We start from the raw sequence: 21,756 nt of genomic DNA, 5'->3' as shown, positions 1-21,756 counted from the left end.
GCACTTTTTTTTTTTTAATGAGCATTTTATTTTAATGGTAATTAGCATAAAATAAAACACATAATTCTTAAGTGCTTAGTATTTTTAGTTTTGGCGGTTGTATATACAGTGTAACCACAACACAAAGCAAGATACAGGACATTCCTATCATCCCAAGCAGGAGTCCCTCTCCAGATTACCTTTCTTAATGTTTCACCATTCAGCATCTTTTTAAGAGGGGGAGACAAAATGTGCCCTATAGATTGGTCTGCTCTTGCTGTAGTGATACTGGTTTGTAGGATAGATGACAATATAATGCAAAAATATGACTTTTTAAACTCCTCTTCCTCCTTCTATCCAAATCGTGGTCAGGTACCTCTTTGTAAGGGAAGATCCTTTGGAGTAGGAAATGGCAACCCACTCCAGTACTTTTGCCCGGAAAATTCCATGGATAGAGGAGCCTGGGGGGCTATAGTCCCAAGGTGTGTCACCAAGAGTCAAACATGACTGAACATACATACACACACACACACACACACACACATACATCCTTTTTGTAATATAGAGAAACTTCTTTCAGTTCTCTATTTTACTTGAGATGGAATACATCCTTTCTTATGGCATCAGAGTATAATATAGTGCCTAGCATGTTATTTGTGTTTTTGAATAAAATTCTTGAATTATCCCTGATTTGACAGAACGAGTGTTCCAGAAATTTGGATCCTGTATTTTCTAGTTTATCTGTGCAACTATCTTGTTATTCAGACTTTCTTAATGGAATTTTCTTTTTTATTCATTCATCAGACATTGACTGTACTATACATGTGTGTTTTATCCCAATGTCGACATCTCAGTGCCAGTCAGGATGCTACTTAGTTGGTGTAGTTAATTGGTACCAGCTTTTGCATATATATGTCATCTCAGGTATTGGGTTGCCAAGAAGTTTGGGCATTTTTCTACAGTGTTACGGAAAACCTGGACAAACTTTTTGGTCAACCCAATAAATCTTTTGAAATAGGTGCTGTTGTTCTTTGTATTTTAGAGATGGCAAGACAGGAGCAGATATTGTTTAAATATTAATAACTTAGCCAAGCATCATATTTGCAGTATGATTCTAGTATATCTGGGCTTCCCTTGTGGCTCAGCTGGTAAAGAATCCGCCTACAATGCAGGAGACCTGGGTTTGATCCCTGGGTTAGGACGATCCCCTGGAGAAGGGACACTTCCAGTATATCTAAAAAAAAAAAAATTCTTAGTTATTCTAGTATATTGCCTGTGCGTCTGAGTGAGATACCATATCACAAGGAATATGTAAACTGGAAAGGATATGCACAGGTTTGTTAACTAGGCCTGATGTAGTTAACTCCCACCTTGACTTCAACCTTTTCTCCAGTGTCTAGGTTAGTTTTTCAATTTTTAGGCACCACGTGGGTAAGTGTAGAGGATTTCTCTCTTAATCTTTTGTTAAAAAGTAGAACTGATATTTTATAAGTTAAAAGCCTAAGGAAGAAAAGCTTTATACAGTTAAAAAAATCCTATGATTATTGTGTGTGTGTCAGGAAATATGTTTTTTGTACAAGTTGTTCTTGTAAGTCTTGATAGTTCATATTTTTATAAAATCTTTATAGCTGGAAGTGTCTCTCTCCCCTTCCTGCCACCTCATACACATTTTTGAAAGTAGGGTCGAAGAGTGAAGTAAGTCAGAAAGAGAAAGACAGATGTTGTATATTAATGCACACATATGGAATCTAGAAAGATGGTACTGTAGATGAATGTATTTGCAGGGTAGCAGTGGAGATGCAGACATAGAGAACAGACTGGACACAGCGGGGAAGGAGAGGGTGGGATGAATTGAGAGAACAGCATGGAAAATACATTACCGTATATAAAGTAGAGAGCTAGGGGGAAGTTGCTGTGTGACACAGGGAGCTCAACCCAGTGCTCCGTGATAGCCTAGAGGGGTGGGATGGAAAGGGAGATGGGAGTGTTTAGGAGGGAGGGGACATATACCTGTTGCTGATTCATGTTGTTTTATAGCCGAAATCACAATATCGTAAAGCAATTATCCTCCAATTAAAAAAAAAAGAAAGTAGGGTCTATCTGTTTCGGTACTTAAAATGTTAACCTGCCTTTTCAAAATTGATTTATTTAGTAAATAAATCACATTTAGAATTTGACATGCTGTTACTTTTTACTTTATTAGTAATTTTTATTTAAAAGTCAACTTTTGAGTTTTTTGGAAAGATTTTAAAGTTTGAACTCACAGATTTTTAAAGTTAATTATTGATAATGGAACTATCAAATCATTATTGATGTATCAAGCTGTAGTATCTATTTGTTTCACATTATGTGTCTTTGCTTTAAAAATAGCCATTACAAATAAACTATATTGATTCTGGACCTTTTCTGCTATAATTTCATTCCTATTTGGTATTCTTATTTTCTTTAGGTCTGGAAAACTGCATAGTGAAAACTTTAGTTCTGGAAAACTACTTTTCAATAACTGCTTTTTTTTAATCTGACCGTTTGTTTTAGAGTCAGTTTCATATTCTTAGGTTTGTCTGAATCAGTTTTCCATTTCAGTTTGAAATCTGAATTGTCCAAATTTTCAGTGAGGTCATATTTTTCCTTGTTATTTGCTCATTCATTTAGTCCTTGATTGATTTGTTCACCTAGTTGTTGTTGAGTTGCTCAGTCTTGTCCGACAATTTGCAACCGCATGGACCGTAGCCTGCCAGACCCCTCTGTCCATGTGATTTCCTAGGCAAGAATTCTGGAGTGGGTTGCCATTTCCTCCTCCAGGGGATCTTCCCAACCCAGGGATCAAACCCAGGTCTCCTGCATAGGCAGGCGGATTCTTTACTTAGACTTTTTTTTAAAACATCTATCTGTCAAGCATTATTTTAGGTACTTGTAATTAATATTCAGTGGTCTTCATTCTCATTCCTATTCTAGGAATTCAGAATATGTTATATATTCAAAAGTATTGAGCAGTCACCATGTATAACCAATGCATGAGAGTCATTTCCCAAATATTAGAAGGTTGCATTAATGTGTTTATGATATGCTATGAATATTATTAACATATTATGAATTTTTTTTTAGACTTTAAATTATTTTGTTTTAGACTTTGACTTTCTTTCACTTAGGCAGTTTTTTATTCAATGGTTTACATCTCGAAAGTGAATACAGTGTAAGGAAAAAAGTTTGAGTAACTCCTGGTCATTAAATGAAGAAAAAGAATCAAAAGAATGATCTTCAAATTTAAATAATGAAGGAGCAGTCTTATTAAATCACTGTTTGGAAAGTTGAGTTAGAAAATCACTATGTGAAAATAGAATTCAATTTTTTTTTTTTTTTTCTGAAGCCTTCCATGTATGATTGGTTTTTTGTCTTGTTGGCAGTGGGGTAAGGAGGAAGGCAGGGTTTCTGAGGGTTCCCCTGTGACAGAAATGACAAAGTAGCAGCTGCCAGCAGTGCCTCCAGTTGAGAGCAAGTCAGTAGAACTTTTGCTCCCACCATGGGAAATGAGTTTTTCTGTTTGATGGCAAATCTTGTGACTCTTTACTTAGAAGGATGATATCCTGTCTTTTCTTTTTTCTTTTCTTGTATCTGTATATTATTAGGATAGGAATAGGTCAAACACAGCATTACTTTTTTTTTTTTTTTTACTAAGAGTTTTTTTTTTTTTTAATCAAAAATCTTTAAGGAAGTGCATGGATTTCTTGAAATTCCATGCAAGATTTTTTTCAAGTGCCTATTATCTTCCCTCTTTCCATCATTCAGAGAGGTTCAAGAATTCAGAAAGGTTGACGGTCTTAGCTTTTATTATGATATACTCAGTGTTCACAGTATAGTTTGTATCTTAAAAGAACAGTGATTTGATTTTTTTCAGTAACAGTTTCCTCTTGTGTGTAGAGGTTGTTACAAGATGAAGTAACTGCTCTCACACTTAAGTACTCATTCTTATCCTCCAAGAATCCTTACAATGTACTCATTATACCCATTTTTATGATGAAGAAACAGAATCAAAAGATAAGTAATTTGTCCAAGGTCCTATAACTGATGAATGTAGTATAATTTAGCTTCCAAATTCTTGCTTTGAGTGTTAAAGCTCATGTTCTTTACAGTTTCTTCCCAGCCTTTTTCTCCCTCTAGAGATTTCTATTCTATGTTTATTGTCCAGTGTCAATATAACATTATAATTAATTATTTGCATGTTTCAGAATAAGGTAGTTTCCTGCCACCCCATGCTACTCTTTTAAAAGAAAGAAAAGGTTACTTATGATTAATGGTTTTATACAGATAGGTCATGGAGAAGGAAACGGCAACCCACTCCAATGTTCTTGCATGGAAAATTCCATGGACAGAGGAGCCTAGTGGGCTACAGTCCATGGGTTCGCAAGTGTCGGACACAACTTAGCAACTAAACCACCACCACCACCACATATAGGTCAAGTAATTTCTAAGTTAGCCCAAGTGTTACCATTTAATGTTAGAATTACTCATAATTTCTTGTCCTAAAATACATAAATAGAGAAAATTGAAGATATATCTCTTCATAGGTTACTAGACAGAGATTAAGACTTATTTTAACAAATAATATTACCTTTAAGAAAGAAAATCTGTAAATCCCTGTAAGCAGCAGAAATCTTAGTCAAGCTTTAGATAATTCTTAGGAATCCTATTTTGTTAAATCAATTACAACATTTAGCCCTTGATATATGGACTTCCCAGGTGTCTCAGTGGTGAAGAATCTGCCAAGCGTAGACGCAAGTTCAATCCCTGGGTTGGGAAGATCCTCTGGAGAAAGGTATGGCTACCCACTCCAGTCCAGTATTCTTGCCTGGAAAATCCAATGGACAGAGAAGCCTGGCGGGATACAGTCCATGGGGTTGCACAGAGTTGCACACGACTGGGCGACTGACACATTCACTTGTGTTTTTTTTCCATGCTATATTTTTCTCTTCTGGGAATAGTAGTTATTGCTTAATACAAGCTTCAAAAAAGTAATAGCCATTGACAAAATAGTTAGTTGTTGGTTACTGAGGGGCATTTGTTTTCTGGGCTTTCTTGGTCTTCAACTCCTGCTATGCTTTCCTCTACATTATTGACACCCTTTGAGGCCCTTTGTCCATTTGTCAACTTGTCAGTTCTTCAAGGGCATAGGAGAGGTAATTTAGAACTAGGGCAGCTTCCTCACTTTTCTACCTTGAACCAAAAACATTCGTAAAAACCCTTAAACTGAGTTGCAAGGTTTTCTACATTATCTGATTTTCCTCACTCCAGATCAGTAGTTCCCAAACTTCATGGCACCAAAGACTGGTTTTGTAGAGGACAGTTTTTCCATGGACTTGGGGAGGGAGGCCTAGGGGGGATTGTTTTGGAATGATTCAAGCACATCACATTTATTATGTTCTTTATTTCTAATTTAATGCTGCCACTGATCTGACTGGAGGTACCGGTCCATGCCCAGAGGTCGAGGACCTTGCTCTAAAACATATGTTTTTTTAGGAAGGCCTTTTTCTGAATTAATTAGAACTTCGTGTTAAAGGAAACCAGCAACAGCAACTGACTCATTTAGTGGATATTTAATGTTGCCTGGAGGTGGACAAACAAACAAACTTGACCTTTGGCCAAATAGTCTTGTGTAAAACGGGCATATCAGATTCTGGATTGATTATATGTCTTAGATTGCTCAGCATAATCTAATATGACCTGAAAAAACAAAATGCTTATCAAGTCATTTCCTCTGATAAAGTCCAACTTTATATAAATAATGGGGCTGTAATTTTATTCTGTTCACTTGGACTAGCTTAAGAAAATGATTAGTGAACCGTTCTCTTAGACATTATACTCAGTGCAAACTAAGCCCAAAAGATTTCATTTCCAGTGGGTCCCAAATGAAGAGGAATTGTTTTGTAAATGTGAATACAAAACTTTCAAGTTAGCTAAGTGGTGATTCACTGGATTTTACTATAATTCAGCCTTTAAAACTATGGTTGCTTAATAAACAGATTTTTGTGCTGGAAAGTTCCATATTTCCAGTGTTTACCTCCATTAGGAAAGGACTTATTTAAGAAAATATATTTAGGATAGCATGTTTCAGGGCAGTGGTCTTTAATAACTGCCAAGGCAAAGGGAATAAAGGAGCTACTGATGATGTGAAGGTCTCTTATAATGACTTTATTTCTGTGAAGCTTGTTGATGCCAGTTTTACCTGAGAGATGTGAGTGAAGCAGCTTGACCAACTGTAATAGTACTGGCTCATTTACAGATACTTTGGTTGAGATTGACTTGTAAGACTGGTGAGTTGAAACTAAAGGAGAAAAGGTGATTTGAACACTGAATGTCACTTAAATTTGTTTTTTTCCATTTATTTGTAAGTTGTTGTTCTTTTTTATTTTTTTTCCTGAAAAGCTTTTTAAAGTAGTTTTAGTTGATTGGTGTTTGAACCACATGATGGAATATGTTAGATTCTTCTCATTAAGATATTTTTTAGTTTCTCCTGAGAAAATATAAGATCAGATAAGACTGGCACAATTTTAATAATGCTTTAAAGAAAGTTTGCTTTCATTTTTAGTAATACTGTTGGTTGTATTTTGTTAAATTATGTTAGAGCAGTACTAATGAATTAATTTAAATGAAATTAGTTGAATAGTATCAAAATTTTACTGGATTAAGTCTCCTGTGCTAATCTTTTTCTAATGTTAGGACCATTACATTTTCTCTGCCAAAGTAAAGCACTGAATTGTCACTTCCAAAATAACCTGCATTTTTAGTTGGAGGTTATATTCATGCATTGAGTTAATTTCATGTTACTATTTAGAACCAGTCTTTCACCCATGATAAGGAAACAATTTCTTTAAAAAGTAAATTCCTCCAGAATCAGGTGATACTGAGTCTTCTTTTAGACAAAGAATCTTTATTGTATTACATGTTACACTGGCTTGTTGTTTGATGTTCAGTCGCTTAGTTGTGTCTGACTCTTTGCAACGCCATGGACTGCAGCCCACCAGGCTTCCCTGTCTTTCACAGTCTCCCAGAGCTTGCTCAAACTCAGGTTCACTGAGTCAGTGGTGCCAACGGACCTCTCTTTAAGAATTTTCCACAGTTTGTTGTGACACACACAGTCAAGAGCTTTGGCTTAGTCAGTAAAGAAGAAGTAGATGTTTTTCTAGAATTCTCTTGCCAGCCAGATGTTCAAGCTGGATTTAGAAAAGGCAGAGGAACCAGAGATCAAATTGCCAGCATCTGTTGGACCATAGAAAAAGCAAGAGAATTCCAGAAAAACATCTGCACTGGCTTACAGCGAGTTATCTTAAAGATGCAGTATTGTTTTCAAAGATAATAATTCTCAGACAACATTTCTTCCAAAGAAGTAATGTTAAAGGAAAAGAACAAAATACTCTTTGCAGTAAAGGGAAAACAAAAAAGCAGTTATAAAAACGTATAGGTATTGGAAAAAAGATGCGTTTAGCTTATCAGTGTAGTTGGAATTTTAGCCCTTGTATTGACTTACTATTTGTTTCTCTGTGATGCGTATTTCTCTTCATCAAGTTCAGTGTTCTGAAACCCCAGTACTATACAGAACCTTTTTAAAGGAAAAAAGAAAAAAGTGTTAGTGCCTGGAAAATTCCATGGACAGAGGAGCCTGGTGGGCTGCCGTCTATGGGGTCACACAGAGTTGGACATGACTGAAGTGACATAGCAGCAGCAGCAGCAGCCTTGCAGAGTTCAATTAATTGTGTGTCACAATTATTGTTGTTATTGTTATTGTTGTTATTCTGTCACTGAGTCAAGTCTGACTCTTTGTGAGCCAATGAACTGCAGCATACCAGGCTTCCCTGTCATCCTCTACTTCCTGGAGTTTGCTCGAATTCATGTCCATTGAGTCGGTGATGCTATCTAACTATCTCATCCTTTGCCACCCTCTTTTCCTTTTGCCTTCAATCTTTGTCAGCATCAGAGTCTTTTCCAATGAGTTGGCTCTTTGCATCAGGTGGCCAAATATTTATTTGAATCACCATGTTTTTGAAAACTGTGTGTCTCTATAGACTTTTTGTTTTCTCATTCAGAATGTCAAAGGAGAGCGATACGGAAAATACAAACCCACATTAACTGGAAGACAGTGTCCTGTTACTTAATTGCTTACAGAATGCATTTTAACTGAGGCATCATTGGTTCTTTGAATTCAACTCACTCTCCCCACCCTAATGTGCTAATTTAAGTCTGTCATCCCTTTTTTGTGTTCAGGAGAATATAATGCTTAACTGTGAGTCATCAGCTTTATATAGATACATATTAAATCTGTCCCTATAATAAATAGTATCTCCTGCTACTAAATCAGTCATAAACAAAAATGCAAACTGTATGCTGGAGTTACGGAGGTATTCTTGGGTGTAGTTAGGGGAGCACTCAGGCTCTGGAACCAGATTGTCATAGTTTGAATCCTGCTTTTCCAACTTCCTACATGTGTCACTTTGGGCCAGCTGCCTTAAATCTCTGTCTCTGAGTATTTCATCTCCCACCTTATAGGGTTATTATGTGAGAATGAAATGAGGTCCAGTAAGTTGCCTACATATGAACAAGTTCGTTTCTGAGAGTGCATTCATAAGTCAAAGAGACTTAGCTTAGGTACCCAACTAACCCGATGGGCTGTATGGTACTGTACTGTAATAGATTTCCAGTGCTTTTCACACAAATAATACACAAAAAATAAAGAAAACTTTTTAAAACCTTACAGTACAGTGCCTTGAAAAGTGCAGTAGTACCAGCTACATCACCGCTGCTTTTACACTTGCTTCTGAACATCCTGTGCTTAAAACGAAGACACTATAAAATGCCATACAGTAATGTACACAAAAGCACAACTGCTTGTAAAGGATGCATGCACATGACAACGTATGCCAGACATGTGAACTAACTCATGTGATTAGCCAGCCACGTGAACATACGTTTGCATCTTTGAAAGTTTGCAACTTGAAGGTTCATGTGTAGGAGACATACTGTAATGCATATGAAACACTTAGAAATGGGTCTGGCTCATAATAAGTACTCAAGTTTTGGAAACCTTATATGTACCTCATATTGTAAGTGTTAAATCCAGTTGAATCACCTGTGTGTTCATTTTCAAGTTATTATTAAAAGGAAAAGACTAAGTTGAAAGTTGTTAAAGGAATCTTGTGAGGGCCTGAGATTATGGACTATGAAGACTATGTGTATAGACCATAGATCAACACACTATCTGGCCATCACTTGTTTTTATAAATAAAATTTTATTAGCACACAGCTATACCCATTCATTTCTGTATTCCTGATGATTGTTTTGGGCTTACCATGGAAAAAGTTGAGTAGTTGTAATGGAGACCTAATGGCCTGCAGAGCTAAAATATTTTCTACTGGGTCCTTTATGAAAATGTGTCTTGCTGTTCTTGTTGTTCAGTTGCTAAGTTGTTTCCAACTCTTCGCGACCCCGTGAACTACAGCACGCCAGGCTTCCCTGTCCACTGTCTTCTAGAGTTTGCTCAAATTCAAGTCCATTGAGTCAGTGATGCTATCTAACTGTCTCATCTTTTGCTGCCCTCTTCACCTTTTGCCTTCAGTCTTTCCCAGCATCAGGGTCTTTTCTAACAAGTCGGTTCTTCACATCAGGTGGCCAAAGTATTGGAGCTTCAGCTTCAGCATCAGTCCTTCCAATGAATATTCAGGACTGATTGCCTTTAGGATTGACTGGTTGGATCTCCTTGCTGTCCAAAGGACTCTCAAGAATTTTCTCCAACACCACAATTCAAAGCATCAATTCTTCAGTGTTCAGTTTTCTTTATAGTCCAACTCTCACATCCATATATGAGTACTGGGAAAACATAGGTTTGACTACATAGACCTTTGTTGGCAAGGTGATGTCTCTTGCTTTTTAATATGCTGTCTAGATTTGTCATAGCTTTCCTTCCAAGGAGCAAGCATCTTTTAATATCATGGCTGCAGTCACCATACACAGTGATTTTGGAGCCCAAGAAAATAAAATCTGTCACTGCTACTACTTTTTCCCTTTCTATTCACCATGAAGTTCTGGGACTGGATGCCATGATCTTAGTATTTTGAATGTTGAGTTTTAAGGCAAGTTTTTCACTCTCTTCTTTCACCTTCATCAAGAGACTCTTTAGTTCCTCTTCACTTTCTGCTGTTAGAGTGCTAGCATCCACATATCTGAGGTTGTTGATATTTGTCCCGCAAAGCAGAAAGTGGAAAATAAGCCACCCCTGCTATGGACTCCAGAAAGTCTATAAACCTCTGTAATGGAGAATATTTTGATCCTAGATGCTTCTAGAACTCAGTTTAAGAAATAATTGTGAATGATCTTCATAAGAAAGGTGCATATTTGAATTACCTCTAGTGTTTCAAAGATAAAATCATATATCTGCGTCCTGTGTCTTACCAACATACTTAGAATCTTTGAGAGTTGGGTTTGGAAAGAATTGATGTAATTTACAAGGGTTCCTAAAGAATACTGATGTTTATCCTTGCTGACTAGTGGATGATTTTCTCACATAGTTCAGTGTTTTGGTCTCTGTTTTTTTAAGCCCTAAGCAACTGCTTCAGATTGATTGTAAACAAATCATGGGCCATAAGAGACCAGTGAGGCTCCAGGTTAAACATGAACATAGTTTCTGCTTCACTGGCTTGTGAGATTAGCCCAGGGCTTCCCTAGTAGCTCAGCTGGTAAAGAATCTGCCTGTAATGCGGGAGACCTGGGTTCAATCCCTGGGTTGGGAATATCTCCTGGAGAAAGCAACAGCTATCCACTCCAGTATTCTAGTCTGGAGAATTCCATGGACTGTATAGTCCGTGGGGTCGCAAAATGCCAGACATGACTCAGCAACTTTCACTTCACTGCAAATATATGTCCTATGTTTGGTTAAATTTTTTTTTCACATGTATTACAAATCTTGAATGTACCTGCCTGCCTGCCTGTCTGTCTGCCTTGCATATCATGGCAGTGCCTGAGTAGAGCATGTGGTGAGTAGAGGATTGTATTTTCCTTAGAAATTGGTGTGTGTGTGTGTATGTGTGTGTGGTGGGGCAGCAGGGGATTGAGAAAGTTCTCTCTACTCCTACATCTGCTCTAGAAAAACTGGCTCTAGGAAAAGGACAGCTGTAGACTAAAGTATGGAGATTTAAGGGGAAATAACTTTTCCATAATTGGACAATAAAAATATAAAATTACTGAGCTCTTTCATTGTGGGTATTATGCTTACTCTATCTTGAAGTAATTCCTATGTTTAATAAAATAACTTATACAAGAAAAAGCTTAAAAATGAGTCAGAATATTTGGAACTGTATTTTCTTGAATAGAAAAACTAAGTAGCTTTTAAATATTTCTTTGTATTAACTATTAATTCTAGTCAGATTTAGTGTGAATTGTGGTTAACTCTGACTACTTAATTTTTTTTTTCTCTCCTTAAAAAAAACGTAGGCATTTCAGTCGAACCATGGAAGAACTGGTTCATGATCTTGTCTCAGCCTTGGAGGAGAGCTCCGAGCAAGCTCGAGGTGGATTTGCTGAAACGGGAGACCATTCTCGAAGTATCTCTTGCCCTCTGAAACGCCAGGCCAGGAAGCGGAGGGGGAGAAAACGGAGGTCGTATAATGTGCATCACCCATGGGAGACCGGTCACTGCTTAAGTGAAGGCTCTGATTCTAGTTTAGAAGAACCAAGCAAGGATTATAGAGAGAACCACAATAATAATAAAAAGGATCACAGTGACTCTGACGACCAAATGTTAGTGGCAAAGCGCAGGCCGTCATCCAACTTGAATAATAATGTTCGAGGGAAAAGACCCCTCTGGCATGAGTCTGATTTTGCCATGGACAGCCTTGGGAACAGGACTCTGCGCAGGAGGCGGAAGGTCAAGCGCATGGCTGTGGACCTCCCACCGGAGAACCCCAACAAGCGGACGATGACCCAGCCCCTGGAAGGCTGCAGAGATCAGGACATGGACAATGACAACAGAGCTTACCAATATCAAGAGTTTTCCAAGAACAAAGTCAAAAAAAGGAAATTGAAAATAGTTAGACAGGGACCAAAAATCCAAGATGAAGGAGTAGTTTTAGAAAGTGAGGAAATAAGCCAGACCAATAAGGACAAAATGGAATATGAAGAGCAAAAAGTCTCAGATGAACTCATGAGTGAAAGGTGACTTTTCTGTTCTCTAAATATAAAAATATGTCTCCAATGTTTGTGGTTGATTGTGTTTTAGATTTTAATTGATGCTATTTGAAAGTGATTATAAGTTATAATAACAGTAGTGATACTACTGTTTAACCACAGTTGTTTACTTATAATTTATGATGTTTCACACAAAGCAAAATTGCTTGTTTGATTTATACAGAGTCTTTTGATTGTGTCCTAATGACTTAATTTTCAGCTACAAAGAGACAAGGAAGTGGATTTTCAATGGGAAAGAATGCTTTTGAATAACAACGCATTTATAACTCTTAGCATTGCATTTATAATTATGTTTTTGTGTAATTATAGAGCTTTAGCCGTTGGTGCTTTTCAGTGTCATGATCCATTGGTGTATTCTAATTTCTGAGAACCAAACCTTGATACCACTTCACAGTGTGTGACTAGATATTTTAAGAAGTCTGTAGATTGCTAGGAATTCTGATCACTTATGAACTGTAAAACCCAATATATAGTCCAGAAACTCCTGACCTTGTTTTTACACAAATGGGAGAAGGAGCGATCTTCTGGCAATTAGTCTAATCAGTCCATTCTAGAAAGCAGGTCTATCACAATGAAGAGTTGTTAAGGACTGTTTTGACACCTTCAAAAGGTAAGTGATCACTTTTCTTTTACACAGAACTAATGTTACCTATAGGAATGAGAAAACAGTGACCCTGTTCATCCTTTTAAGTGTATCCTTAAAATCAAATGCAAAACTATGATCAAGAAAAAATATTCTTTAAAAATGGTCTGGAAAGAATATTTGATTTTTAGTTGGTAAGATTGGCATCATTTTAATCATGTGGAGTGTGAGCTATGGATCTCTCTCTATATATTTATATGTAATTTTTTTCTCTCTTGTAAATGTGGTTACAGATACGAGTAGGACCTACTAAAAGTTTGTAGCATGTACCTTTTATTAAAGGTGGTTTGCTATTTATGTAATTTTTCTAAAAAACTAAAAATTACTTAAAATGTTTTAGGAAGATTGTGAAAACTTTTCTTACCTGCATTTCTTCCAAAAAAGTTGTCATTTTCTACTGGAATGAGAATTATTTGTATGCTAGTATCGGACCATTGTGGCTGAGGACCATCCAGCTTGACTTGAAAGTAATTATCTTGCTCAGTTGCTGGGAAAGAGGATGTGTGGCATTTGAGGTAAATCCTCAATTCTGGATTATTCCCAGGTTACCTGCTTTCTAGATTGATTGTGGAAGCCCCTCCTTTTATCGATGTGTGCCTTTTATTGACAGTATGCCCTGGACGAGAACTGAGATGAAACTCTTTTATTTATTTTCATTGTAAAGAGTGAGTATTAGGTTGTAATCAGGCTACCCAGCAGTCATCACTCTACGAGTTTCAAAAAAGGATGTTTTCACTCCTGAATAAATTATTTTTTTTTCCTTGTATTTTAGACTTACTTATACAACTATTTCTTATGGTCACTTAAGAATTAGGTATATATTCCTTCTGTGGGAAGATTTATAGATAAGAATGGAAAGCTTTTCTCTGTGTGTGATTTAGGGCTTCCCTGGTGGCTCAGATGGTAAAGAATCTGCCTGCAGTGCCAGAAACTTGGGTTTGATATCGGTCAGAAAGATCCCCTGGAGAAGGAAATGGGCAACCTACTCTAGTATTCTTGCCTGGGAAATCTCATAAACAGAGGACCTGGTAGGCTACAGCCCTTGGGGTCACAAATGACTTAACACACATTTGAATAACTACTGTGTAATGTTCACTCATCCCAAGACAAACCTGATTCTCTCCAGCCTCATAATCTGGGATAGCCACACAAGCATATGGTGATAAAGAAACGTGCTAAGCAGAAGGTACTGGTGATTGGAAGCCTTGTTCAGATATTGGAGGATTTAAGGCAGATCATCCCAGGTAGACAGAATAGCTCATCCAGAGGCGTGGGCTGTGAGGCAAGTGTAATGTATGTGAGCAAGTATATGTAGTTCCTTATTACTGCAATTTGAAGTGGGAACAGAGGCTACAGCAATAAGTGTGCTTTGGAGGCCTGTGAGCTCTGGTAGTGTGAATTTCGTTATAAAAGTAATGAAAAATCAGGAATTTTTAGCATAATTAGATTTACATTTGATCAGGATCCCTAATCTTGGCCACAGTGTCTTGTTTGGTTTTGGCTGACCTTCAGACCATCCTTGATGGTGATGTGCTCAGTCACTCAGTCGTGTCTGACTCTGCGAACCCATGGAGTTAGCCCACCAGGCTCCTCTGTCCATGGGATTCTCCAGGCAAGAATACTGGAGTGGGTTGCCATGCCCTTCTCCATGGGATCTTCCCAACCCAGGAATCGAACCCAGGTCTCCCACATTGCGGGCAGATTCTTTACCATCTGAGCTACCAGGGAAAACCATGGTGATGATAGTAGAGGAATAAAACCGTGGGAGCAGTTTTAAGAATTGGAATCAGTGAAGGTTGGCTGACTGTACTTTGGGGAAGATAAATGAGAAAGAGAACTCTCAGATGATGCCCAGGTTATCAAGAAGAGAAAATATAGGCAATGAGCAGACTGGGACAGGATTTTAGAGTTGGTGTACATGTATTAAATCAATAAGCATTCATAAGTCTGTTCTCTAAATACTGTGTTATAAAAGTCATACTAAAAAAAAGTGGGAAGAGGTAGCTTTGGGAAATGAGCCATAATGACTATCAGCTGTTGAAAGTGAAAAATGCCTTCTACAGGGGTTCTTTTTCTGATTTGTTAAGCACACTAATAGCCACATGATGTGAGCACTACTAAATATCAGTTAGATGAGATGTAAATAAGAAAGCGTGTTGTTGAGAACACAGGGAAAAACATCTCAAAGCAGGACAAGGATTGTTAAGGACTAATTGCTGGTCTTAGGGAATTCCGATTTTCTTATATGTTTAAGAAGAGCTCCAGGCAGAGAAGAAAGAGACAGGGATACTGCTTGGAGAAAGAACATAAGGATCAGAGATGGAATGGAAAGAATTTAGGTGGGGGCCTATCCATGAAAAGCCTTGAAATCTACATTTAATCCAGTAAATGTGAGGCTGTAATTTAAGAATTTTAGTAGAATACTGTGTTTTACATAGACATGTACATACACGTACATATATGTACCTGTGTGTTTTATAAACTTTCTTTAGACTAGGTCTGGATTTACGGAAAGGTTGCAAAGATAGTACAGAAAGTGTAGTCTGTATACCCTGTTCCCTCACATCCCACGCCCAGTTTCTCCTGTTGTTAGTATCATCCATTTACTTTGATATTAATGCATTTGTCAGAACTAATGAGCCAATGTTGACACATTATCGAAAGTCAGTACTTTATTAGAATTTCTTTGGTTTTTATTTGCTGCCCTTTTTCTGCTCCGGGATCCTGTCCAGGATATTATAATATTAGTCAACCAGTTATGTTTTGAAAAGATGTGTCTGGCTATCTGTAGAATAGATTAGAGGGGCTAAATCTGAATTCAGAGAGATTGGAAAACCATTGTACAAAAAGAAAAGCATATAGGTTCACACCCTCCTTTATCTGTAAATCTAAATTCTGAAAGCTGTGAAAAACTAAAGAATTTGTGGCCAGACCTAACCTGACCTGTATTTAATGTGGATATTCCTTCATGTAATTGAAAAATATATTAGTATATTTGATTACAAAGTGCTATCCCAGATCTGTTAGGCATTTTAGAATGAACCTTTCTAAAAGTGTAAAAAGTATGAATTTTGAATAATTTTGCCTCAAGGGTTTCAGAAAAAGAATTTAACCCAAGGTATGTACAATAAGGAGAAGGCAGTAGCACCCCACTCCAGTACTCTTGCCTGGAAAATCTCATGGACGGAGGAGCCTGGTAGGCTTCAGTCCATGGGGTCGCTAGGAGTCGGACACGACTGAGCAACTTCACTTTCACTTTTCACTTTCATGCATTGGAGAAGGAAATGGCAACCCACTCCAGTGTTCTTGCCTGGAGAATCCCAGGGACGGGGGAGCCTGGTGGCCTGCCGTCTCTGGGGTCGCACAGAGTCGGACACGACTGAAGTGACTTAGCAGCAGCAGCAGCATGTACAAGAAGGTCCTTTATAAGTGTTTGTGTTGATGGGGGAAGACAAGAAAGCACTACTCAGTCACAGAGGAAAAAAAAATCTATAGTAGCTTGAACAACTAAATAGCAGAAAGATAATGTTTCTGAAGTGTTTTTATTACTCTAATATCACTATGTATAGAAAAACATACCTGATTGTAAACAAGAAAATAAGTATGGATGGGATGCTTTTAGAAAGTATTTGCTTCATTAACACATGTGCAATATAGTTTCATACATTCACTTAATTTGAAGAAAGTTAAAAAGGTACTAAATCAGAGGTCCTTAGAAGAATATGCCACCTAAATTCTTAACCTTTTTGTTCATATTTTTTAAACAAAAACTGAAATATTTTATATTCAGAATTTAGAATTTCATTTGTAATTTTAATCCTGAACTCTCAATTGAAATATTTTAAAACAGATTAATATGATTTTTTTAACTAAGATTACAGAGTTCTTCCTGTTGATGAAAAAACATAATTTAAAAAGCACTTGGGGTGAATTCCTGATCAGTTAGTATTAAGAATTACAGTAAAAAGAGAGTATATGAGAATTTTTTTAAGAACATCACTCAATATTCTTTAAAGACCAGACCCCTTATCATCTGACCTTGTCCTTGTGATTTTTTTAAACTAACTAGATTCTCATATTGGAGAAGGCAATGGCAACCCACCCCAGTACTCTTGCTTGGAAAATCCCATGGATGGAGGAGCCTAGTGGGCTGCAGTCCATGGGGTCATGAAGAGTTGGACACGACTGAAGTGACTTAGCAGCAGCAGCAGCAGATTCTCATATAAGCATTGCTTCTAGTAAAACTAACAGTGACTGTTTAATTCATGTCAGTGGAATATTTCCTATTGTTTTCATTTATATGTTAAGTTTGACTCTATCATACGCTCCAACTCTGTTGAAGTAATGAGAACCTGTTATTTTTTTAATCCTTCCTCCTTAATAATTGTCAGTATTCATTTTCTCTTCACAAAGACCTTAGCTTTGATTTAATGGATTGTTACCATTGTAAACTTCTTTCCTCCTTGCCAAGTAATAGAGTTGTTGGGAATTCCTAGGTAATGTCTTTCAGGAATATCTGCAAATGTGGTTATGAAAAATAATTCCATCCCAGGCCCTTGTATTTATTTCACGTGCTGAAGAAAGGCTGAGCTTGCTTTTGACTGAGACTTCCCCATTTTATTGAGCAGTGTTGTTCAGGGCTCAAAGCTGAATTGCGTGGAATAAGAAAGGAGCAGTAAGCATTTGATGAAAGCAGATAATAAAATGCATCAATTGTGTCAGCACCTCGTAGCAGTCACATCTGGCTTGCTGTCAGAGTCCCATTAGATTCCTGTGGTTTTATGTGCCAAAAATAATATGCTCTGTAGTTAATGGAACTGGGATGTTTGCAGTTTGATTAAAAAAAATCATCTTATTTTCTTGCAGATCTTTGTCAAGCTTAAGTTCCATCTCTGAGCTGCCATGTCTCTTTAAAATTTGATGACTGAGAGATCAATTGTTCTTTTGATCTGTTTTTTTCTTTTCCCTTATTTTAGTGATTCCAGCAGTCTCAGCAGTACTGATGCTGGTTTGTTTACCAATGATGAAGGAAGACAAGGTACTGAGATACTATTTTTTTTCTTGCTTTGGGAAAAACGCCTTCATTTTAAAGTTGTGCTTATTACTAATTATTTCGTGAGTTGATGACTTCAATCCATTTACCTTCGTGCAATCCACACACTACTTAGTGGACTGGGATTTACTTCCTTTCCATGCTATGTCTTCATAACCTAAAGTAATTGATTATCTCCAAAAGCTAGTCTGGGGAGCTAATAATGTTAAGGAAGGATTATCTTCCTTGAGAAAGCTTTACATACCTCAGTCTTTTCAATTTTGTCTCTTAGCAAGTTCACAAGACCCTGGTTCTCATTCTCCACCTGATTCCATATGTATTTGATTATGTTTAAGCATTAATAAAAGTGGATTTGCAAGTCATTTTTCATTTTTATTCAGCTGTGACATTCATCCTATCCAGTTTGTAAGTAATTAGACCATTTTCATGAATTTAGTATTGTACACTGTTAAACAGTAGTCTTGCAACTTACATCTTTCCCATCTTTGAAATTTCCTGAAGCTTTTCATACTTCAACATGGCATTATTTTGAAACTCCCTGCTTTGGTTAGAAATTACGAAATCCTTAAAAAGGGAACAGGATACATACAAATACAAGCGTTTTCTTCCTTTCTGGAGATCTTTAGAGGAAAGCAGTAACACCTAAGGGGGGAAGAAAAACACAAAATTTATTTTTTTTTAAGTCTAAATAGTTTAATGATGTTATGAAACAAAGAATAAAATAATAGATGCCCCATAGTTTTCTTTCTTAGTCTTTTCCTCCTCTTGGCAATACAGATTAAGTAAATTAAATTATTACTCTTTCTGCTTACTTAAAAGCCATTTGTCCCCAGTAAGTAGATACATAACTGTTTTCAAGACCATAGACTTCGCAGAAACATGTTAGAACCTTAGGGCTGAGAGTAAGCATCACTACCTTAATATACATGAATTTTTGTTAAAATACCTATGTCTACTCGAAGTTATATTATAAACATTGGTTTTGGCAATGAAATGAAATGGGAAAACTTTTAAAAAAAGGACTCTGACAAGCCTCTCAGTCTTTGAGAAGCATTGAATGGCTTCGAATAATCTGCTAGAATTTATTGTGAGCCTCCTATGTTTCACATTACTAAGAGTGTTTTGTTTTGTTTTTACATTGAAGTTGTTATTTTATTCTGAAAACAACCCTACAAGGTCCCCTCCCCATTTCTTTGCTTTTAGACAATGAAACTCAGCCTACTACATTTGAAGTAATTTCCCCAGTGTCACAAAACTGTGGAATTCTGTCTGGTCTCTCTGACTTTAGAATCCAAGTTCTTAATCTCTAGCTATTTGATTTCTTTATTAAGAATAAAGTGCATCACAGCAAAACTAAGATAACCCCATTTTTCTATGATAATGTTGTCTAATTGGAATTAAGATCTAGGGTAGATGGTTTTAAGTGATTCCCCTTCATTTATTATGTTTTTACCTGATCTGTGAACTTTTAGTATAACTCTCAATGAAAGTACCAATGTATATGTGCTTTGGATTATGCTTACTTTTTAAAAAATATTTTCTATGGAATCCTCAATTGAAATAAACAGGTGACTTTGATTTCCCAAGTTTTTTATATTTTTCATTCCTTCATAATTTGAAATACAGCATTTCCCATAAAATCACTTTCAATTAAAGTTTAAGGGCATTTTTATGTTTAAAAACATTTGTAGTAAGAGATTTTAGAAATCAGAAATGTTCTGTAAAGGGAAAAAGTTTACAGCAGTTATGATGACCCTCTTAGGATCTAGAATTAGTAGCTTTTCTAAGAATCATGAAGAAGACTAATGAATCTCAGATCTTATTCAAAATGCTATTTGTCTCTTATTTTTAAAACCATCTGCTTTCTCTCTTTTTTCTTTTTTTGACTGCTTATACATCTTTTTATTATTTCTTAAAAAAAAAAATCACAAAATACTGTCGATTGATACAGAGGGCATATTTTTCATGCTGAATTTTAAATTGATCATTACTCCATGATTGCACTCAAGGATGTTCCCCAAAGTCAGACTTCCTATGAATAGTGTTCTGTTTTAAAAATACTTTGCTTGTAGTAGTTCAGTGTAGTTTCTCTGTGAACTCTGTGGTGTTGTCACTTTTCATTTAAAATCAACTTTTTCACAACTATTTCTTAATGAACTTAATCAGATTAATTTCATTTAGTCACATCTGTTCATGATTGTTTCCCCTTTTGCACTCCATACAAATCATGAAATTAAGCTAATTATATACCATTATCAGCTGCAAAGAACAGGTTCTACAATTTTATACTTTTTAATTCCTGGCAGGAGATTAAGGCTTGTTTTTCCTTAATATGGAAAGAGTAGTAACTTAAATGGATTTCCCTACAGTTTTTGCCAAAGAATTAACCAGTGTATTATTGTCTTCACATTTTTAAACTGGTTCTGAAACATAACGTTTTATGTTCTTGTTGATGGAAATTCTTATAATGTTAAAGAAATGTTTAAGTGAAATTGTCATACAGAATAAAAAGTCTTCTTTATAGATTATATCCAGATGAAATACAGGATCCTCAGTTAAATTTGAATTTTAGATAAGTAATTACTTTTCAGTATAAATATGCCCCATTTTGTATTTGGGCTTTTTTCCTTTGGCTCAGTGGTAAAGAATCTGCCAATCTGCCTGCCAGTCGAGACACAAGAGTCTGATTCCTGGGTCAGTAAGATCCCCTTGGAAGAAGGCCAGGTAACCCACTCCAGTATTCTTGCCTGGAGAATCCTATGGACAGAGGAGCTTGGCAGGCTACAGTCCATGGGGTACAAAGAGTCGGACACGACTGAGTGACTGAGCACATTTTACATTTGGACATATATTAAAAATTTATGCAACCACTATATATTTATAGTAAAAATGAGTCATTTATCTGAAATTCTGGTTTAGTTACTGTCTTTTATTTTTTAAATCTAAATCTGACAACTCTGTTTCTTGGGATGATAAAACTGAATCCTTGGGGGATTTCTTGTATTTGCACAGGTGATGATGAGCAGAGCGACTGGTTCTACGAAAAGGAATCAGGGGGAGCTTGTGGCATCACTGGAGTCATTCCATGGTGGGAAAAGGAAGATCCTACTGACCTAGACAAAAATTTACCTGATCCCGTCTTTGAAAGTATCCTAACGGGTTCTTTCCCCCTTATGTCACATCCGGGAAGAAGAGGTCAGTAGCACTGCCTGACTGGTGGAGAAGAGGGGATCTGTAGTCAGTTAGGAATAGTCATGACAGAGGAAGTGCTAAGTAGAAGTGAAAGACTAGACACAAGATGCTGTGAAGAAACATGGTGACCAGTAATTCAGCTCCCATACTTCTTTGCTTTTATTAAGAAGGTTAACTTGCTTTCTTGCTAGGCCCGTGGTAAAAATGTTGAAATGATAGATAAATTGAGAGGAAAGAGAAGCCCTGGATAATACTGACAGTTAAGTAATTGATTGTCATGTGCCGGCTGCCTTAGAACCCTACTAAGCATTGCTTTGGATCTTTTAAGTGTGAATTTCACCTTTTCCTCTCTACTGTTCAATATATTTCTTCCTCCAACTGACTCTGATTTCTGAATTGATAGGATCTTATTCTCTGCTCCAATGATCATAGACTCTCCTTCAACTGAGAACTTTGATTTTCCAGGTTTCCAAGCCAGACTGAGTCGCCTTCATGGAATGCCTTCCAAGAATATTAAAAAATCGGGAGGGACCCCACCTTCAATGGTAGGCATGCTTTCTTGTTTATTTGTCATGTTTGGAAATGTATCCATTTCTGTGGAATAAAAAGCCACATCCTCATCCTTTATTCGTATTCTAATGTTATACTTAAAAATAATCC

The 21,756-nt window shown here is 36.7% G+C and overlaps 1 protein-coding gene across 5 annotated transcripts in view; it reads left to right on the top strand.

The window, feature by feature from the left end:
- GPATCH2 (G-patch domain containing 2) overlaps positions 1 to 21,756 on the top strand; it is a 195,545-nt gene that overhangs the window by 1,524 nt on the left and 172,265 nt on the right. For all 5 annotated transcript variants that reach the window (XM_024976425.2, XM_024976426.2, XM_024976428.2 and 2 more), the window contains 4 exon segments: positions 11,456 to 12,175; positions 17,828 to 17,889; positions 20,917 to 21,099; positions 21,562 to 21,641. In XM_024976425.2, coding sequence (XP_024832193.1) covers positions 11,456 to 12,175; positions 17,828 to 17,889; positions 20,917 to 21,099; positions 21,562 to 21,641 — 1,045 coding nt within the window.

The sequence above is a fragment of the Bos taurus genome, chromosome 16 (assembly GCF_002263795.3).
Source record: "Bos taurus isolate L1 Dominette 01449 registration number 42190680 breed Hereford chromosome 16, ARS-UCD2.0, whole genome shotgun sequence".
NCBI lineage: Eukaryota > Metazoa > Chordata > Mammalia > Artiodactyla > Bovidae > Bos > Bos taurus.
This window is presented reverse-complemented; position numbering and strand designations above follow the sequence as displayed.